We start from the raw sequence: 19,835 nt of genomic DNA, 5'->3' as shown, positions 1-19,835 counted from the left end.
GCCTTCACCAGCATTTAAAGAAATGATAATGGTTTAATCCTTCCTGTTCTGCCTTTAATCAGCGGTGGGCTTTTAGCTTTGTCTATGCTTCCAAGATCGTGCAGCAAGCAAAGGGAGAACTGCTGAACATGGCATTCCTTCCCCCCCCCCCCCCTTTTTTTTTTTTTGCTTTTTTCTCCTTCTTACTGGTCCTGTCGTTTTCTCCATTTAACTTGTACAATTTCACGCGGGCCCTGCAAAGGATAGGGTGTTATATATGGTTAATGTAACGAGCTGACAGCCGAGCTTTTCAGACGCGTTGCTTCATCCGGCCATCTGTTTGGGTTGGAGGAAAGAGCTGGAAGATTTCTTGCTGTACAGATATATTAAGAGAAGTCAGAAAATTGGACATATGAACCTTTATATTTTCCATTAATAATACAGTAGTTTGATAGCAGTGTATAAATCACCGAGTTAGAACACTTTAAAATGAAGTCCTGGCACTCCCACCAGTTAAAGTAGCACTGTTATTTATAGATATTACATGAAGCCTGATGTTATGTTTAAGTGAGCGTTAAACAGTTCAGGCTGTTGTATTGTTGCTATGCACCGGAGAACCTCTGTCAAAGTGACTTTGGCACCACTGCGTATCCGCCTTTCTCCCTTTGTCTTAAAAATCTTTCGCTTGTGTTTGTAGTTATCCATGTGTTCAGCAATGGAACAGCCTATTGTTAGTGAAACAAGGGCAAAGTCACACTAGGATTTTTAGAAAGAAAAAGCCAGTTCTCTACCTTGCCTAAAACTTTGTTAAATATTAAACTGGCCATACCGAGGAGTTCAGTAAAAGCAAACACTGAAGGTTTGCTAAACTTAAACCTAATAAAGTAGAACGTTAATAGTCAGGTACAGAGTGTTTTGTCTTTTAGAAAAGGCAGCTATGACAATGCACAAGTGAAATCAACGGTGCTTTGAAAGGCTTAACTAAAGAGAGAGTGAAGGTGCAGGCTTGCAGAACTCCAGAATTTAGCCACAGAGATCTTTTCCGTGACTTGAAGAGAACGTGAGCCTCTCTGACACTCAGGGTGGAATTAGTCCTGACAGCATATGTAATTCCTATGAATTGTCATTTATTGATTATAGCATTTTTTTATTATTATTATTTACAGCTCTAATACTTGAGCCCCCCTGCACGTTGCTGCACTCTATCCTACTGCATGCACAAGGGCCAGAAAATCTGCAGTGAGATGCTGTGGGGCAGCTGGTGTTGCTCCCAGTCCCCTCCCTATAGGTCATCTTTTGAAATCACATGCCTGCAAGCACTTAGTCAGAACTTGGGTACCAGCTTTGTGAGAACAGAGCTGCTGATAGATCCAACAGCATGTATTTCTCCTTTCATGTGTGCTTGGTCTTTTCATCTTTTCATTGTTGAACCCATCTATTTATTTTCAAAGGGATTTGGAAGCATAACTGCCTCCTTTCTGCAGCCTCTTTTCCCTACAACAAATCTGCAGTCCACAGTATTTCCAAAGGAAAGCATCATTTAGCAGCAACCCATCACCAAGCTTTGACACCAAAGGGAGAAAGTAAAAAGCAAAGTATAAAGCACAAACCACAGGAGGGCTCAGACTGATGGCCAGAGATGAGAAGGGTGAGAGGCTTAGGCTGAGTGTGAGAATTTGTACCCACCTTGCTATTACTTGTGTGCCGCAGTAAAAGCTCTGTTTGCAAGGGAAAACCTGTGGAAGTTTTCAGGGGCTGATGTTTTCCTTTAAATGATGCCTTTGTGTTTGAAAGCTAGAGGATCTGTTAAAGTAACCAAAAGTTACTAAGTAAATAAACAAGTTAAGCTTCTCCCACAGTAAAACAAAGCTTAAACAAAATTCAGCCTGAGAGGTTTCAAAGGGAATAGGGAATGAAACTGAGAAAAAAATGCAGGAACTCTAAGTGTTCTCTTCCTCCCTTTAATCCATGATATGTTTCCTGATAGAAGGATTGACTAGCTTTTAAACAAGGAGGTCTAGTCAGAAAAAAATCAGTGCTCACTCTGAAAGAGAAAATATGCCTAATACTTGAAATTCTGTAACACCTAGTTGAACAGTGCTTAAAAAAAAAACATTGACAATTCGTATAGGCTATAAGCAGGCAACTATTAGTGTTATAAACAAACAACAACAACAAAAAACCCTCTCACCGCTACCAACCAGAAGTGTTCCTTGTGTTGCAGTGAGAGCAATGTGCCTTTGCTAGAATTACTGGAGTGTTAATGGCATGCTTCTGGCCTACAGAAAGATGCAAGTGGTCAATAAAATCTGTCCGCAGGCTGGTGTTCAGATGGTAATCATGAAGATAAAAGACTGAGGCAAATCAAACAGTGAGAAAGAGAGAACGATACACGATGGAAAAAAAAAGTCTTGTAGAACAACTGTAGTAGTTTTACAAAGAAACAAGTATAATGTATGTTCTGAAATAGATATTAGTATACTTTACTGGTATATTTTCTGGTTTGGGCATTGAACTTGAGTTCATCCACTTCAATCAAAATACAGTGGGTACACCTGCCTTCACTAGTCCTCTGTGCCCAATGTGTTACTGTTTAGGCCGCAGCTCTTACCTCCTTCACTAGTCCTCTGTGCCCAGTGTGTTACTGTTTAGGCCGCAGCTCTTACCTAACACAGCACTAAGTTGAGTATTTTATATCATGGTTCATGCTAAAGAGAATTTTATTTTATCATAAGGTCATTGGTAAACCAACATTGTCTCTCAAACTGATGGATAGTCATCTCCTCTAGTAGTGCTTTAAGTAATTCAGGAATCACAGGTGATTTGTCTAACAACTCTTAGGAGAGTTTATACAGATAAATCCTGATCAGATTTTAAAGTTGGGCAGCATTCCAAGAAACATCATTCATGAATACAACATTAATAGAAGCTGTAATGAGACCAAAGAAAAGGAAACGATTGTGGTGGTTATACTTATTCTTCCTTTAAGCAAGCAGAAGGGTAGCTGCTGTTGATGATGATGATTCTGCTGTTGCTGTTATTAACTACATGGTGCAAACAAGAGCTAGCTGATGTTTTGGGATTCGGCAGATAAATCCATGTTAGCAATATGCTGGAAGTTACATTGCAATTTGATTTATGAAGAAAACAATCTTCAAACAGGTTTTGTTCTAATGAGTATTTTTTGTCTTCTTGTGAAAATTAGAAGGCAATGTGTGAAATAGGAAAGTGCGATTAATCTTCAGAGCCATTTTTCTACCTTTTCCATTTTTACACCTTCCTAAGTTTTCAGATTGGCAGCTATATATCTATAATGAACTACAGTAGCTGAGTGACTTGTTCAAGACCGCATGCTTGTGAGTTCATGGGGTTATTTAGCGTCTAATGGTGGTGGTGGTTTTCTTTGGCTTTGAAAAAAAAAAGAATTATCCACTTAACAGAAGTAACTATTCCCAAACCTTCTGCTGTATATTACCAAAGTAGACATATCTGTGAAGGAGAAAGTAAAGCAGAGAAGTGTTTGTTTCTTCATCACCCTTGGCAACAGGTGTCTGTGCATTTCATTTTTGTAAATGCATTTTTCAAACTCCATAAAAGCTTATGTCTATGACCTTAAAAACCAGAATGCAAATTCAAGTCTATGGATGCATACACTTCTGGAAATGTCTGGATTTTATGTCAGAGACATGACTTTTCTAAAGTGATGTGAACACGGTTGTCGTAGTGCTTCAGATTGGCAGTGTTTAGTGAGCTAGCCTAGGGTTTAAATTTGATTTAGAAATATGTTTTCCTTATACAGTACTGTATTTTAAGTTCCTATATATGTTATATTGAATGTATATTCTTATTTATTCTTTTGGCAATGATGGATGATCTTTTCAACTTAATGTAAAATGTTTTGAGTAGCTATGTATTATTCTCTTGTTTTTGTTCATGCACTGATATTCTTGGCCTCAGCTTTTGTATTTAAAGCAAAATAATGCCTTCACAGATTGTACATTCTTTCACATGTTGAAATTTGTCTGCTGCTTTTACAAGTTATCTAAAACCGTGCTGTGTTATTTCATGGGTGTTTTGTAAGTACAGTCTTACTGGTGGAGGAGGAAGGAAAAATACCAGCTTTATTTTGTTGCTGTAAGTAGGCAGGCATACACCAAGCTGGACAAAGATGTTGGTCAAGTTCTACCTGTTGCTTTTATTTCAAAATCATTTACTTGGTACTGAAAGATGGTTTCTAAATACTTTTGGCACTCTTTTCACAGCTCCTGCCAGTGGATGGACGTCAAACAGTATTAAATCTGGAACATCTGGAACAACTGCTCCAAGTCAAAAGTTTGCCACAGCCTCTGAGCTAACGGAGCAGGACACGTTGGTTCAGAGGGCAGAGCATATTCCAGCAGGAAAGCGTACTCCAATGTGTGCACAGTGCAATCAAGTCATTAGGTTCGTATCTACTCATCCTACAGGCTCTCTGATATCAGAGCTTTACTTTGCTTTCACTGATTCTGATTTCTTAGTTACAAATGTTGTATGGCTCCACTTCAGTAACATAGAGCACACGTTTCATTTATGGTTTATCTAGAAAACCTGAGAATGGGAGAAAACTGTGAAGGGACAATATTTCAGATGTTGGAAAACACTGAAAACTTTGCAACAGTCACATCCTTGCCACCCATTTTACAGGGTTTAGGAATCTGGGTGGAGTAAGGCAAAAATAAAAGCAAAAGAAGAGTAAGGTAGCTAAATCTCACTTGCACACCCATGCCAGTAGAACTGGAAAATGAGCAAGCTGGAAACAAATGAGAGTACAGGGAAACCAACTGCAGACTAACATCACAAATGCCAATTTATTAACCAGAATTTGTAAATGAGAGGAGGAAGGGTAGCAGGCTCCACCTATATGAGATAAGTAAGGGATACTGCTTTAACAATTGCTAGGACTGGTTTAGTAATCATTTCCTACTGCATTAAGTTTCACGGTCCTTTGCACTCTCTATGGCATTTGGGTAGTGAGTGCCTTTGACTTGTATAATATCAATGGAATTAATTGAGTACACAAAACTAAGTGTGCTAATTGATAAAATAAATTTTACACAATCTACAAGATATTCTAAATTTAGTCAGAATTTCATACGGAGGAAGAAATGACTCTGGGTTGCATTGTTCATTCAGTGAGATCTGAAAATTAGACTTGATTGTCTTACTACTTTTCATGTCAGTGTGCAAATCCTCCTTGATTTTTGTCTGACTGGGATTTTGGAGGGCTTATTAGATGAAAAGTGTGCTCTTAAGATATTGTCTTATTGGTTATTCAGTTATCTGTGCTGTTGAACTGCAAGAGCAAAGTAATGTACTGTAGTATTTCTTTTTATTCACCTGTGTCTCATGTTTTCAGTGAATAATGTAGGAGAGCATGCACTATATTTCATCATGGTTATAGAAAGAAACTTGTTTGATTAGAAAATAAGACATATAGATTTCACTCAGGATAATAGAAAATCAAGCTTTCTACAATGGATTTTTAAGATTTCTTAAACCTTTGCTTGAACTCTGCATCAGAAAATTCATCTGACCAATCACTTCTTTCTAGGGCTGAATCAAGTCCAACTTGTTGACTTCCATTAGATGTTTGTTTTGATAGTTCACTACTAGCTCCATTAACATGAAGTTAATTTAGGGGATTATTTGGTAACTCTCCTGTGGAGTCTGGAGAAGATTTTCTTATTTTAATTCTATATGTCAAGGTAATAAAAATATATGATTTCAATCTCTTTGAAGTAATAGAAAAAAAAAAACAAATGCATTAATTTTGAATGTAAATGTATGTGATCTCTAATCCTGATCTGATGTTTCACTGCAAAATGACAGACCAGTATCAAAAAGGCCTTTGCACTTTTTGGAAGAGATTCATCTGATAATTACCATATCTGCTTTTAGCATTCTGACTTCTATATTCTCTGAGTGATAAAGAGCTTTGAATTCATCTAGTAATGAAGGGTTAGGGTAAGGAAATGTATACTTTCATTTTTGTTATTATCATTTCCATTTAAAAGTAATAGAAACACAGCACTTATATAATATGCTGCATCTTTCATGCAGAAACTTCAGTGCCTTTTACAGATCTGTAGTTTAGCAGGGTTTGCTTTTGCTCTGTGCCCTAGGCTCTCACAGCACAGTCCACCTATCTCTCCTGAGTACTCTTCTCAGTCCTTAAAACACAGGCTGCTATTCCCTCCTTGAATCATCATTGAAAAGGGGATGAGCTTCAGCCCTGTGAGTAGGGGAGTGTAGTGGTCTAGGAGCTACCTTTGTTCCTTAGTGACCACATATGGAGAAAGGCTGAGCCCTACTTGACAGTACTTAAACCATTGTCACCTGCTGAAAGTGACACCTCTTTATGAATAGTAACTGATACTCATGTCTTTCCCTAAATTGTTGTCAGTGTTTAAATCTTAATACTTCTTCATATGTTAAATGCCATCTCAATTATTAAAGGCAAGCATTGTTTAATTTGTGGATTAGTTTTCATCTTAATCAATGTCAATTATCCCAAACGTTCGCAGTCTAAGGTGGATTTGAAAGATTGCAAAGGCATTTAGGTTTCAAGTTTTATCATAATTATAGTTCATGCCCTTAGTGGTCACGTTACCTATGAAAAGGTAGGAGGAGGATTAAGTGACATCGCACTGTGCATCTGTTTTGAAGCCAGAATGTGTTGTGGAGTTGGTTACTTTACACTAAGGCATAGAATAACCGTGTCTGGTTAAGCCAAAACCAAAGGCATCTAATAACTTTTTAATATATCTTTAATTATTGATATAGTGCTTGTATGAAGATTTCAAGTTTTTCCACAGCTTCAATATGTAAGCTTTTGTTTCCGTGTCTGTAATATCAAAGCTGGAGGCAAACTAAATTCCTCTTCATCTGCTTGCTCTGTCAGTCTGATGAACTTCTGACATTTTCTGATGAGGACTTCTAGTTATCAGGCAGTCTCACTGAGTGCTTCAGTGCAGAGTTCACTCTGCCTTTTAAATCCAAATGTGTTTTCCCTGTATCTCGTCTGAGAACATTTCTTTAGTGTGTCTGCCTCTGAATGATGATTTGCTTTTGTCATCTTTTCATGGATCTTAATTATCTTAAAGGTACGAGGGAAAAAGTACAAATGGTGCTTCACTTCAGCATCTCCCATACAGTCATTATATATCATGACATTTTCAAATGAGGAGAAAAAGATTAGTTAACTACAAAACAATTGGCCTATTCACCAGATGTGGAAGTCCTTTTGATCTTTCTACCACCAAATTTCAGTTCTGGATTTCTATCATAATCAAAGACACATGAGAAGCTAGATTATTGCCATACTAATACATCATGAACATATTGATAAAGTTATATATAGTTACAAATGGAAAAATACTGAAATTATCCTTACATTCCTCATACATTACTTACTTTTTATTCCAATTTGACCCTGTTTTGTTGCTACATATGGGGCCCAGATGTTACACATGACTACTAAATATATGTACCTAGTGATCCTTTGGGATGTAACGGTATGTAACTACTTATGTAAATACACCGGAATCTCTTAAATAATAATAATAATAATAATAATAATAATAATAGTAATAATAATAATAATAATAATAATAATAATAATAATAATAATAATAATAATAATAAAGTTGCCTCCATCTGTGGGTTTGGTTCATGTAGTCTTAGATGGTAATGTCAGCAGTTGACTTAGCATTTGAAGGTATCTTGGAATGAAAGTGGGTTCATAGCCAACTGTTGGTAGTTGTTACCATTCCTTATCATTGGCTGGAAATAAGATGTTTTTTGAGCTCCACCTCTAAAATTTGACTTGTTTACTAAAAATTAGTTGACAGAAAGGGGTTGTTGTTGTTGTTTCATTAATGTACTTGAAAGGATGAAGTCTTTTTTAGCTATCTTCCTAGCATTTCCTGCCCTGGCTACTTCCCATCAGGATGCATGGCCGTGGGCCCCCCTACTCCAAATTAGGCATTCTAACTCCTTTTTGATTGAAAGCAGGGAAATAAATACCTTTGATAACTGGAAATTATTGTTTTGATCATGAAAGTATGTAGAGACTAGGAACACCTCCAAGTTCTGAATATCATGTTTTAGTTTTTTACATGGCAGGTGTTTATTTCTTTCCTTTTTTTCTTTTTTTCTTTTTTCTTTTTATTTTTTCTTTTTCCCACATGCTTTGGGGCAGCTTTTAAGTCACTGGCATCATTAAGCTGCAATGTCAGCTTGACATGTTTAAACTACGGCCTGATTAAAAGTGAAATCACATTTAGAAAGTGCTCCTCTGGACACATGTGCACAGGGAGCAAGCCTGCTAATGGAACACCTAGGAAACATTGTGCAGGGAAGAGCCACGGCTTCCTGGGGACTTCTGGGAATGAAACTCTGTAGATGCACTCTTGCACACTTTCCCATCCATCTGGGGTCCTACCCACTGTCTTGAATGGCTAACCTCAATATGTCAGAATTGTAAACTGTGGAGTGCTAAATGTTGCAGATGTTATAAAAATTCCTTCCCCTTTGGTTGCTAGCATGCTTTCTTTCCATTTCATAACTAACCAGGCCTATCATTGCAGTGCAGATGGCCAGAAACTCAATCCTGCCTGTAGCAGAGAGAGCCTTTTCAGTATCAGTCCCGTCTTAATGAATCTGTTAAATTAGCCTGTGCTGACACTGCACCAGGAGTGTGCTTTTGTTGTACACAAGGACTTGTATTGTTTGATCGGTACATAACTGAAAGGGCACTGATGTAGAAAGGTGCTTGTATGGCAGCGGGAGGGTATCAGGTTAGGTCAGTGTTTGCATTGCTCAGGCATCCACTGGGATCCCCAGTCTCACTCCTTGAGGGCTGGGAGCTACTCCAGGAGCTGTGTTTCACTGCTTTCTTTATGATAATCAGAGGTGAATGGAAGAAACTGCTTCAGTATCATCTTCACTGCAGCGTACACACAAATCCTAAATCTGCTTTAGTCTTTCTGTCTTTGACTTCTCCTCTTGTTGAAAATATATAACAACTCCAGGGAAAACATAGAAAAGAAACAAAAAGAATTATCTGTTCCTCTCAGGGACATCACCCTCGTTTATTTTCTTATCTAACAATCAGCATAACTCTGGAAACAAATTTCAAGGTTTTTGTTTCTGTTGTTATTTCTCTGCTCATAGAATGTTATACAAAAACGTCTTTGTTTCTCATTCAGTTTCCAAAATCCTTTAGCAAATAGGGTGGTGACACTAGCTAATACTTTGTACTTCTTCTTCAGTGAAGTATGATCAGAAAAAAATCCTGGTGCATTACTGTAAGAATGGTGTTTTTATTGGTGGTAACACAGAAGTGTGAAATTTGGTGAGGGAAATGAGCTTGAGCCATAATGTTCACTTAAGACCTAAATTCTTAAAGATTGAGTGTTGGTGGGACTCAGGAGGTACCTCATTAAGGTAAATATATTTGTTAAAGAAATTAAGCATGCTGATTATGTTTTCAATTGAATGCTGATGCAGTGGTATATGCCAGAGATTTACAACTTAAAATCTAAGATGTTTGTTTGCATAGAAATGGCAGATTTCATTTTGTGCATTAACCATATTGCATTTACCAGACAAATGACTTGGGGGGACGAGGGGGAAGAGCTTCTGTCCTTGGAGAAAATGGTTCATTATTAATTAGCTTCTGGGGAAAACAAGCAAACGTGCAAAAAACAACTGAAAGGTCTATCTTGCAACAAACTTGTTGGATAAAGACAGCTGCAGAATTTTTGTTTTACAAGAAAATGTTGTAATTGGCCGTCAGTGGAGTCAACCGTACTTTGACATTTGTGGCCTTGATACAATTACATGCTGGAAGAGAGCTAACGGTATCACTGAATCTCTTTGCAGTAGATAGTTGGGAATGTGGAACATTTTAATTTTTTCTTTTCTTTTTTTCCCTTTCCTTAGTAGCCATTTCAGCATTTTATTCAACGCAATACTAAAACAGGATTTTTGAAATGCCAGGAAGTGAAAAGAATTAGTCATTACTGGGCTCACAGGTCTCTGGGAGGTAGCTCCGTGCGAATAGCACTAGTTGACACTTGTCACTTTCTTACAGTCCCATCCAAGGGAAGAGGCGTGAAGCAATACCATATTGTGAACAGAGCCATGGTGTTGCAGAGGTAAATTAAAAACTTCAGCAGGAACCACTTCAATGGCATTTGCTAACTAATATTTTCTTCCTAACCAGAGGACCTTTCTTGGTGGCCTTGGGGAAGTCATGGCACCCAGAGGAGTTTAACTGTGCTCACTGCAAAACTTCCATGGCTTACATTGGATTTGTGGAAGAGAAAGGGGCTCTGTATTGTGAGGTCTGCTATGAGAAGTTCTTCGCACCTGAGTGTTCCAAGTGCCAGAGGAAGATCCTTGGAGTAAGTGATCAGAGGCTAATCCAGACTTTAGTGGGAGTATTAACTGTTGTGTCCACTGTATCTCAGTAATGAAATTCTTAGTTCTCATTCCTCCAAATGTACCCTGGCATACCTCTTATGTTCCTATCACATATGGAGTATGTATGTATATATATATATATTCTAATATTGAGCCCTTTCAATCTCTTAACATTCTGATGTTGATGTAGTCCCATTTGATCTTTCAAGTTAAACTCCTGTTTTCATTAATCTGTTCTGTATCTGTTTGCTATTACTAGGTTTTCTTGAGCAAAATGCTTTTAATTGGCAGCTCTTTGCAGAATTGGAGGAAAAAAAAGAAAGGAAAATAAATAATCCTCCTTAACCAAACTGAACACTGGGAAACCCACTGGTTGGCCAGACTTGAAATAGTGAAATATTCCCTATGGAAATGCCGATAGAAAGATGTATTATCCTACTCGGCACTAATATTCCTAATTTGAGCCCGCCAGCTCATTGCTTGCTCCTTAACTGCAGAAAATGGCAGGTCTGTACTCTTATGCAACTGGGGTCATGCAGGGCTTTGGCAAAACGGTTCTCAAGTCATATTTGGCATTACATCATCTTCCAAAACAACACAGAGCAGAAATAATTTTCAACATGATAATTTATGATTAACTACTCGCAGACTTCAGGAGATGTCAAAGACACTGCTTTTCATACTTCAGGGGACTACTGTGGATAAGATCCTAAGTAAAATGAAGAAGGGGAACAAATGAGTTGTTAAATCATGTCTGTCTCCTCATTTTTTTGGGGAGGTTCATATAGAATTGTTTCTGACAAATAAGGAAATGTACCATAAATAAATCATTACATAGAGTTTAACATCAGCAGAAACTGTATGCACAACTCATTTTCAAAGCAGCAGTAGGAAGCAAAGTATTCTTGAAATGAACCAAGTGTGGAAGCACTGTCACCACAATCTAGTTGTCACATCAAAATAATGTGTTAATAACTCTTTTTCTAATCCCCACAGGAAGTAATAAATGCTTTGAAACAAACTTGGCATGTTTCCTGCTTCGTGTGTGTGGCCTGTCATAACCCCATCCGCAATAATGTCTTCCACTTAGAAGATGGTGATCCCTACTGTGAGACGGGTAAGAAGTAACACAAGCAGAGATTAGCACAGCTGTGCAGAGAAACAGAGCTTAATAAGGTTTAAAACAATAATATTAATTCCTTTTTTCTCAAGCTTCACATTGGTATATAAGTGTCCCAGCAAATTCCTATAACTTTGAAATTTCACTTCAAGCTAACAATAAATGTAGGAGACACTTGAAGTTTGCAGTGGGTTTCTTTTGCAGAGAATATTCATTGGTTTCAGTAGGAGCAGGCTTCTTGCCACTGGTTTTACTCGTAATTTCTGTTAAGCTCTCAGCTGTCGGTATCAGTGATACAGCAAAGCACATTAAGTTGATTTTCTGGTTGGTTTTATAATAGTTTATGTTGATCTGCTTATTTACTAAATGAGCAAATATCAGTAGAGCAATGTGCTTTTCTTTGAATAGCCTTATTCACAGAGGGGAGGCTACCTCAAAGAGCAAGCAGTCTGTCCAGGAAGCATTTGCAGATTCAGGGATAACATCTGTCAAACATAAGCTTAGGATAAAAATAAACAAATAAATAAGGACACTGGGCAAAAAATAATACAGTGATAAGGGTATAACATATGAAAGCCTGTTGGGCAGTAATGTATGAAAAAATGTGGTGAAGAAATTCAGGAAAATTTATTTATTTATTTATTTATTTATTTATTGTTAGCACTTCCAGCTAATTGTATCTTTTTATACGATCAACATGAACTTTTATGTATTTTTTCTTTTTTTTAAAATTTATATCAATTTCTTAGTTTTCTTAAAACTTGCCTTGTGCTATTTTGTGCTAGGAGAGGAGTAGATATCATTTGTAAAACAATTCCATGTAGAAGAAAAAGAATATATTAAAAATGTCTATTTTTGCACTGTGTATTATTTACATCTGTGTCAGAATCATTGGACTAACTTTTTCCATGCTTTTCCTTTACTGTAAGGAGCGCTGTATTTTTAGGAAGTGGTAGTAGTAGTTTGATTGGGAAGAGACCTAGTTTGAAATCCCAGTCATTTATTTGAAGCTGAGATTTCCTTTCGAGTTGATCCCACAGCTGTTCAGAGTGGGTGCTATGAAGAACAGTTGACACTAAATGGCTGAAGAAGGGAGGCAAAATTTATCCATATTTTCTATTGGAGCAGGTTTGATGAGGTGTTGGCGGATGTGAAAGGACAAAGTAGGTTACTGCTAATTCAGTTACACAAGTAGGGTAACATGTTGCTCCTATTGGATTTGTGGAGCGGCAGAGGAAATGGATATACAAGCCTCATCCTCCAGTGTGACAGCATGGTGAAATTTCATCCTGAAGCTGTCTGAAACCCCTGATCTTGGAGCTATTTGATGATTCAAAAATAGTACTGGAGGGATCGATTACACCCCTTTGGGTGGAAAGCTCACGACTGGGTTTGTTCTGCTAACACTGAATTCTTGTTCCTGCCATCAAGTGACCCATGTGTTGTGCAGTGCATTGATTTGCGCTACTGTTACAGCTTCCTTGCACAAAATACATGCTTTTCTATGCTCCGAGCAGGAAATGTGGATAAAAGGTCAAGAATATTCTATTTTTTTGTGAATTTTATTTCTGTGATAAAAGGTCCTAGTGCAAGTTAAGGCAGACACATTCTGTGAGATGCTGTTGACAGTGATGTGCTGTGATGGCTCTGGCTCTCTTAACTAGATGTTAATTTGAGATGTATTCATTCTTCAAAGACTTCCAGTCCAGCTGGAGTTAAGGGCCTGTAACTAATTTTAAAGGAATAGGGAGTAAATGTCATTGCCAAATTTCCTTCTTCCTGATGCAATGAAGGGTTCTAATTTTAAGTTTGTATTTGAAATTGTCACACTGACAGTTATTAGCATGAGAGAGCTTTAATCTGCAAAATGTTCAAGTTTTTATTTTTATTTGTTTAAATTTGAGTGCTAAAATGAAATTAAATCTGCAGATGTCTACAACTTTAAAATATCCCAGTGCAGTTAGTAGCCTAGTTTTGAAAATGCTGCATGAAGGAAGCACTGTATATATGAGAAGCGTGTGTTGGAAGACTTCTGTGGTACCGCAGTTTAAGCATGTGAAAGCCAAAGAAAGCTGATGCCCTTCATTCTGCCTTATCTTATGGCTCTTTCTTCAGAAGAAAAGCCAGTAAAGTTATCAACACAAAATGTAGTGCGTGTTACAAAATGTTGTAATGGCTGGCACCAGGAAAATATCAGTAGAAGATTATGTGAACGTGAATGTAAAGAGCTGAGACAGCATGGTCATGAGACCTTGCCCTTCAGAGGTTTAGGATGGAGGTGTTCTACCACTTGATATTTTCACTGTCAGTCTTCTTCTTAGACATTTCCAAAATCATTCCAGCTGCATGGATTAAGAAAGGAGATTGGGAAGGGTGTTTCTTGCTGCTGGTAGCTTTTCTTGCCCAGAGCACTTGTGTTCCCTGTCCTGCATAAATGGCTTATGTGATGTTGCTCTTTGAGGTCACCATAGAAAACACTGTTTTACTGAACTGAAAAAGGACTGTCCCTGTGCTGGGCACACATGATAAGCCTCTGCAGCAATTAACACTATGGCATATATCTCTCAATAATCTAGCAAAGGAACAGAATCTCCTTCTAGCCTCCTTGCTGCTCCTTTTTAGGCTTCCTGATGAAGGGCCTCAATATCTGATTTCCCTGGCAGGGCTGGAGTGTTACTATAACAGATGCAGTCAAAAGCTTCATTAGGGTTGTGTTCATAGGTGAAATATATATATGTATATAAATATATACATCACTTTATAATCCATTTTATGAAGAAGTAGTATTATGTGATATTATACATTTGGCATGGCATCTTACTGATCCCAATTTTTTTCATGTTAGAGCCATAGTGCTATTATGTTCTGTGCAGGAAAAAACATTGAAAGTAGACATAAACAGGAAAGACCAGACAACTTGGAGTGAAATTTAGGTCTGCACGGGTGGGCAGTGGAGGGCTGCAGTGTCTCATGTCCCGTGGTATGGGTCTGTGCACAGAGAAGCAACTTTCCCACTCAGAGGGAGTGTGGGGATGGGGAAGGTTATATGTGCCTCCCACCAAACTTCCTACATATTTCTTGCCCTGCTCTCTCCTTTTCAGGCTCTCCACTGCCTTAAAAATAATGGAATGAATACTTTCCAACAACACCAGTTGCTAATAACCATCCTGATGCCATAGTGGTACTATGTGGTACATAGTGGTTAAATGAAATAAATACACTCTCTAAAGACTCTGGGTTGTGTTTTAAAGACCCATGAAGTAAGATCTAGTGACTAGAAGACTCCTCTGACTTGATCTAAATTGCTAGATTTTGTTTAGGATAGCGGACTAAATATTGTATTATTTTGTGTAAAACAATCAAAGACAAATGTTTGCCAGAACGCAACCAAGGAGGTTTGTTGTGTAAGCAGGCAGCGTGAAACCAGGGCACGCTTTCAAAGCACAGTCAGAGAGAACATAAGTAGCAGGCAGGGTCTGCACTGGTGCCCTGCAGGGAGTGCATTCCCCCTCCTGCTGAGCACACCATTGTTCTCAAGGAAATGGTACACCAAGGAGGTGGAAGCAGTGCTCAGTTTGCTCAGTTGAAAGAATAAGAAGGGGAAGAGAACTGAATTACCAAGGAAAGGAGGATGTCCCTTTCTTTCAGTCTAGGTCTTCTTTATTCAGTGTACCTAATATTACAAAACTCAACACGTGCAAACCCACTGCCACTGGAAGAAAAACACAAAGATTTCAAAGGGTCAGTCTTGCTTTTCTGTGCATACTTCATCTTTATAATTTGTGTTTGATGCAGATTACTATGCCCTCTTTGGTACTATGTGCCATGGCTGTGAATTCCCCATTGAAGCTGGGGACAGGTTCCTTGAAGCCCTGGGCCACACTTGGCATGACACTTGCTTTGTATGTTCGGTAAGTGAAGCTGTTCTACTTTTTAAACAAACCCATGGCGGCAGTACTTGTGCTAACCTGACTGATATGGGAGTTACAGCTAAAATGCCTTTCAGTCCTCAGAACCCAAACAAAAAGCACTTTCACAGTTATTTGGAAGGTATGTTGCTATTGTGAGCTATTGGCACAAGTCCAGATGCTTTGGCCTGAGTTGCAGCCCTGTGTCCTAGCATTTAACCCTTGACATTTGCTTCCCTAAGACAAATGTTGAAGGCCATAAAGGAGCAGGCTGCATTTCTCAGGTATTAAGAGTGGTTGTGACATAAAGACACTGTAGCAAAAGTATGACCTTCTAATATTCTGTGGCATACACATGTGCGCGCACACACACACACACACACACCCAAATCCTGTTGGTGGGATACATTTTTGTGAATGCTGCTCCAAGTTAAGAACCTACTGACTGAAAGAGGAAGGGCATGCTTGCATTGACTGTTAACTTTGCATCAAAAAGAATAGCACTGTGAAAAAAGGTAATAATTGTTAGGCTTTGAATATACTTTTGCACAGTACAGTGCCATGAGTAGGCATTCTGACTAATGTGTGGTGCAAGTCATCCATCTGAACTGGGTGTTTTTCTTTCTGATCCCATTTCAGGTATGTAATGACAGTTTGGAGGGTCAGACTTTCTTCTCCAAGAAGGACAAGCCACTCTGCAAGAAACATGCTCATTCTATCAACATCTGATTCTTGGACCTCATCTTGTTTAGCAAATGTACTGAGCAGAAGGAAAGGTCAAAATGTCCACGTTCAACAATTGGTTAAAATTATTTATAGATGCTATGTTAAAAATGGAAGAGAATTGTGGAAAGTTTAGGGGTTTGTATGCTATTTTTAGAGTGTTTATCAGTTAGGGGCTTCCTAAAAAGATGGGAATTGGAAATCGCACCCAAGTCAAACTATTAGAGTGCCTTTACATCTGTACTTGACATATAATTGAGTTCATAATTTTATGACCACATTTGTATATACTTACATATGAGAAGGGAAACTTCTATAAAAACAAATACCTGATACTAATGTGTTGGTTTTGCTGCTGTTCAACAAATAAGAGGAGATCAGCTTCAGTGATCCAGATCACTTTATTGTGTTGATGGTCCTTAAAAGTGTATCTAGAAATACTGAAGCTAAAGTCCATTAAAAAGGAACTCAAAGCAGAAATAGGCTTACATGGTATGCAGTTCAGCAGCTGTTAATTTCATCTGATGCTCTGATTTATGAATCCTCCTGCACAGTTATACATATCTGTGTCTTTAGCAGTGAAATCTCTGCAGAGTACAGAGGTTTTTACAAAGCAATTAAGCATAGGTGGCTACACTAGCAAACAGAAGTGGCTTAGAAGATGCCACGTGAAAGAAAGCATTCCTTACGTCATGGCATGTACTATCAGAACACTGGCCAAAAGAAAGTGCTAGTTGAGGTTCATTTGACAAGACAGAAATGTCAGATCAGATCTTCAGTATAGCAAAGTGGGAGTTATACTCTTCTGTTCACACCTGAATTTTTAGGAAGTTTTCAGTGCCTCGGAAAGGAAATCACATTGAATCTACATATAACAGTGTTTATAACTTGAATGTGATGCTTTCGTGTTTAATGAGGGAAACATCTGAAGTGCAACTGAGGACATTGTTTTTCTCTCAGTACATTCTTTATGATGTAGCTCATAAATATGTATATTGGTGGCGTGCCAGGTAGTGTACTGAAAACTTATTTTCTTGCTCAGCTGTTAATGATTTTTATTAGTTTTGCTATTTTCTTTCTTTTCCAGCAGATGCAAGGAATATATTGTTAAATAATGTAACATTGATTTAGGCAGTTCAGTATTTCTCGGTTCTTGCAGGGGAAAGGAGACAATACTGCCATTATGCATTTATTGCAAGCAAGGTGATTTTGCCAGTCCTATGGCTTTGTATGAATTTGTATGAATTTCACTTCCAAAAAGAGAGTCAGCATGAGACCTGTGCACCAGCTAAGTCCCACTTGTCTTCAAATAAGGGCTCAAGTGGTATGGAGTAATAGTAAGCTCACAGGGGAAGGGTGATGACCCTCTGCACTGGGTGAATTTACTTCAGCAGTGTTTCACAACAGAGGAGGCCCTCTTGGGGCTAGATTAGATTCCTGATGCAAAATGCATTTATGTGCTATTAAATTCAGCTGGGATTTTAGAGCTGAATTGTGTTAGGCTTCAATGCTCTTTCCAATACACTTTCAAAATGACCGTTTGACCATTTACTGGGCAGTTCTTTTTTGTTTGTTTTCTTCTGATTTCTTTTTTCATTTGGATTGTTGTTGTTGTTTGTTTGTTTTAAATGAAAAAAAAGGAGATGTTTAGACATAAAGATATGGGGAAAAAAATACAAAAAAATTACTGTGGTTGGGTAAGAAGAAATGTCAACAAGGGAGGGGGAAAAATGCACCAAAATTGCCATACTGAGAGATGGAAAGGTATTTCTTTTTAATTCAGTTAAACGAATTCACACGATGGGCTATTTCACTTTATTTCCTGAGGTTGTTTTTCTTCAATACTGTAGTTTCTTTTTTAACTTCTGGTGGTATGGAAGAAATGTCACAAGGCTGTTTAAGATGTTTATACTATTATAGATGTACCCTTCTGTGAGTGTCTGAAAATCAAAAGGATGGAAGCAGAATGGATGAGATAGCAGCAATGTGAGCCAGCTTACATTTGAAATAAGTGGAATGTGGGGAAATGAGACCTAAGAGGTAGGTGTCCGTAGAGATAAATTGCACATGTTTGAGGGAAGAGGATAGGAATACACAGGGTAAGGTGGTATTTTCTGCAGTTAAAACCTTGATATTTCGAAGTATGATAGAAGCTCTTCAATGGGCACAAAGTTTGTCAACGTCCTTAAAGTCAATTTTGATTTTTTTTCCCCTTTTTTATTGTACTTTATAACTATTTTAGGTTTATAATTTGTATTGGATTTGTATTTCTTAATCCATATGCTCTAGGGTTTGAACTTTCACAGTTGTTAGTGAATTTGAGGACAAGCGCCTGAAAGGCTCCAGTAGGATTGCTTCACTTAGCTGCTTTGTGTTTTAGTTTCTGCTATGTTTATTTGTTTAAAATTTAAAAAGGAAGCATAGAATCACTGATATATAATGAATATTTAATGGCTCTCTCAAATTATCTAAATCAACTAAGACAAAAAGGAACATATTGTTTATTGTTATTTTAATAAGTGAGATCGTAGTAGAGCACTTTATTATAATGGCGTATATCTCACTGAATATTTATTACTTTTTTGTTATTTAGGACTATTTCGTACTGGTTGTTTTATTTGTCAGCCTGCATATTTACCTCTGGAATCTTTTGGCGTGTCGATGTGCGTGTATTTATGTATACTTACCTAGGTATGCACATGTGTGTACACTGAGACATACATATTAGTGCACGTAAGAGTACGTATATTTGATTGAAGACTTGACATAGCAAAAATCAGAGCAGTTTCATTATCATTTGATTTTGCTTGCTTGCTTTTAAGATTCCCAGCTTCATAAAATAGATCTTCAGCATTCATGTTTTGAGGAAAAGTTAGAAAGTCAGGAAACTCCTGTTAATAACCTAACTACTGTAGGCTTTGGCATGCATTTTCAGCCAGTAATTCCATTTTCTTCCAAAACTGTGTCAAGAGAATTGGATTTAATTCTGTTTGAAGTTACAAGGTCTTTATAACTAAATAATTGAATCATGACGAGTGTTTCGGTAAATTGTAGCTAAATAATTCAGAGTTATGTGTAAATATAATAAATGCGTAATATAACAATGCAATAAACTTATAAACAAAAGTTAAGTAATGGCTCATTATGTGTGTGTCTGTTCAGCTGCACACCTGTCTCCTTATGGAGCGACTTGCAAATGAGTACGAAGGGGAAATACATCCATTCACAGATTAATTTCTTGCATTTCCTTTCTATTATTATTATTTTTTTAATTGTTTTACTGTGAACAATCTGCTGTTGTTTCCTGGCAATTTGCTTGTTTGTCTTTGAAAGGTTTGAGCATCACTTTTTTGGCTATTCACATTTGAAAATTTAATAATACATTTTTTAAAAGCCACAAACAAACAAAAAGCATAAAAACCAGAACTTGCTATCTGGCTGTGGCTGTTTTTTGCAGTTGCTGGGCTTTTATTTTTCCAATTCAGTCAGTAAAAGAAAGTCACGACTGTACACTTGAATAAATATCGTTTGAGATGCTTATTCTTCAAGTAAGATTGAAGTTTCTCTTTGCACAAAAAAGAGCTTAGTGTTTCTGGTGGACAGCAAGTTGACCATGAAGCCAGTGCAGTGTCCTTGTG

At 37.6% G+C, this 19,835-nt stretch overlaps 1 protein-coding gene across 4 annotated transcripts in view; it reads left to right on the top strand.

The window, feature by feature from the left end:
• PDLIM5 (PDZ and LIM domain 5) overlaps positions 1-19,326 on the top strand; it is a 113,195-nt gene extending 93,869 nt beyond the window's left edge. For 2 of the 4 annotated variants that reach the window (XM_072336092.1, XM_072336088.1), the window contains 5 exons: positions 4,242-4,422; positions 10,247-10,427; positions 11,443-11,563; positions 15,362-15,477; positions 16,114-19,326. In XM_072336092.1, the coding sequence (XP_072192193.1) occupies positions 4,242-4,422; positions 10,247-10,427; positions 11,443-11,563; positions 15,362-15,477; positions 16,114-16,203 (689 nt within the window). In that variant the 3' untranslated portion in view covers positions 16,204-19,326. The remainder of the gene's footprint in view (positions 1-4,241; positions 4,423-10,246; positions 10,428-11,442; positions 11,564-15,361; positions 15,478-16,113) is intronic. The other 2 variants (XM_072336089.1, XM_072336090.1) reach the window with 2 other exon arrangements.
• Positions 19,327-19,835: the final 509 nt, after the last annotated feature.

This window comes from Excalfactoria chinensis, chromosome 4, assembly GCF_039878825.1.
Source record: "Excalfactoria chinensis isolate bCotChi1 chromosome 4, bCotChi1.hap2, whole genome shotgun sequence".
In the NCBI taxonomy this organism is placed as follows: domain Eukaryota; kingdom Metazoa; phylum Chordata; class Aves; order Galliformes; family Phasianidae; genus Excalfactoria; species Excalfactoria chinensis.
This window is presented reverse-complemented; position numbering and strand designations above follow the sequence as displayed.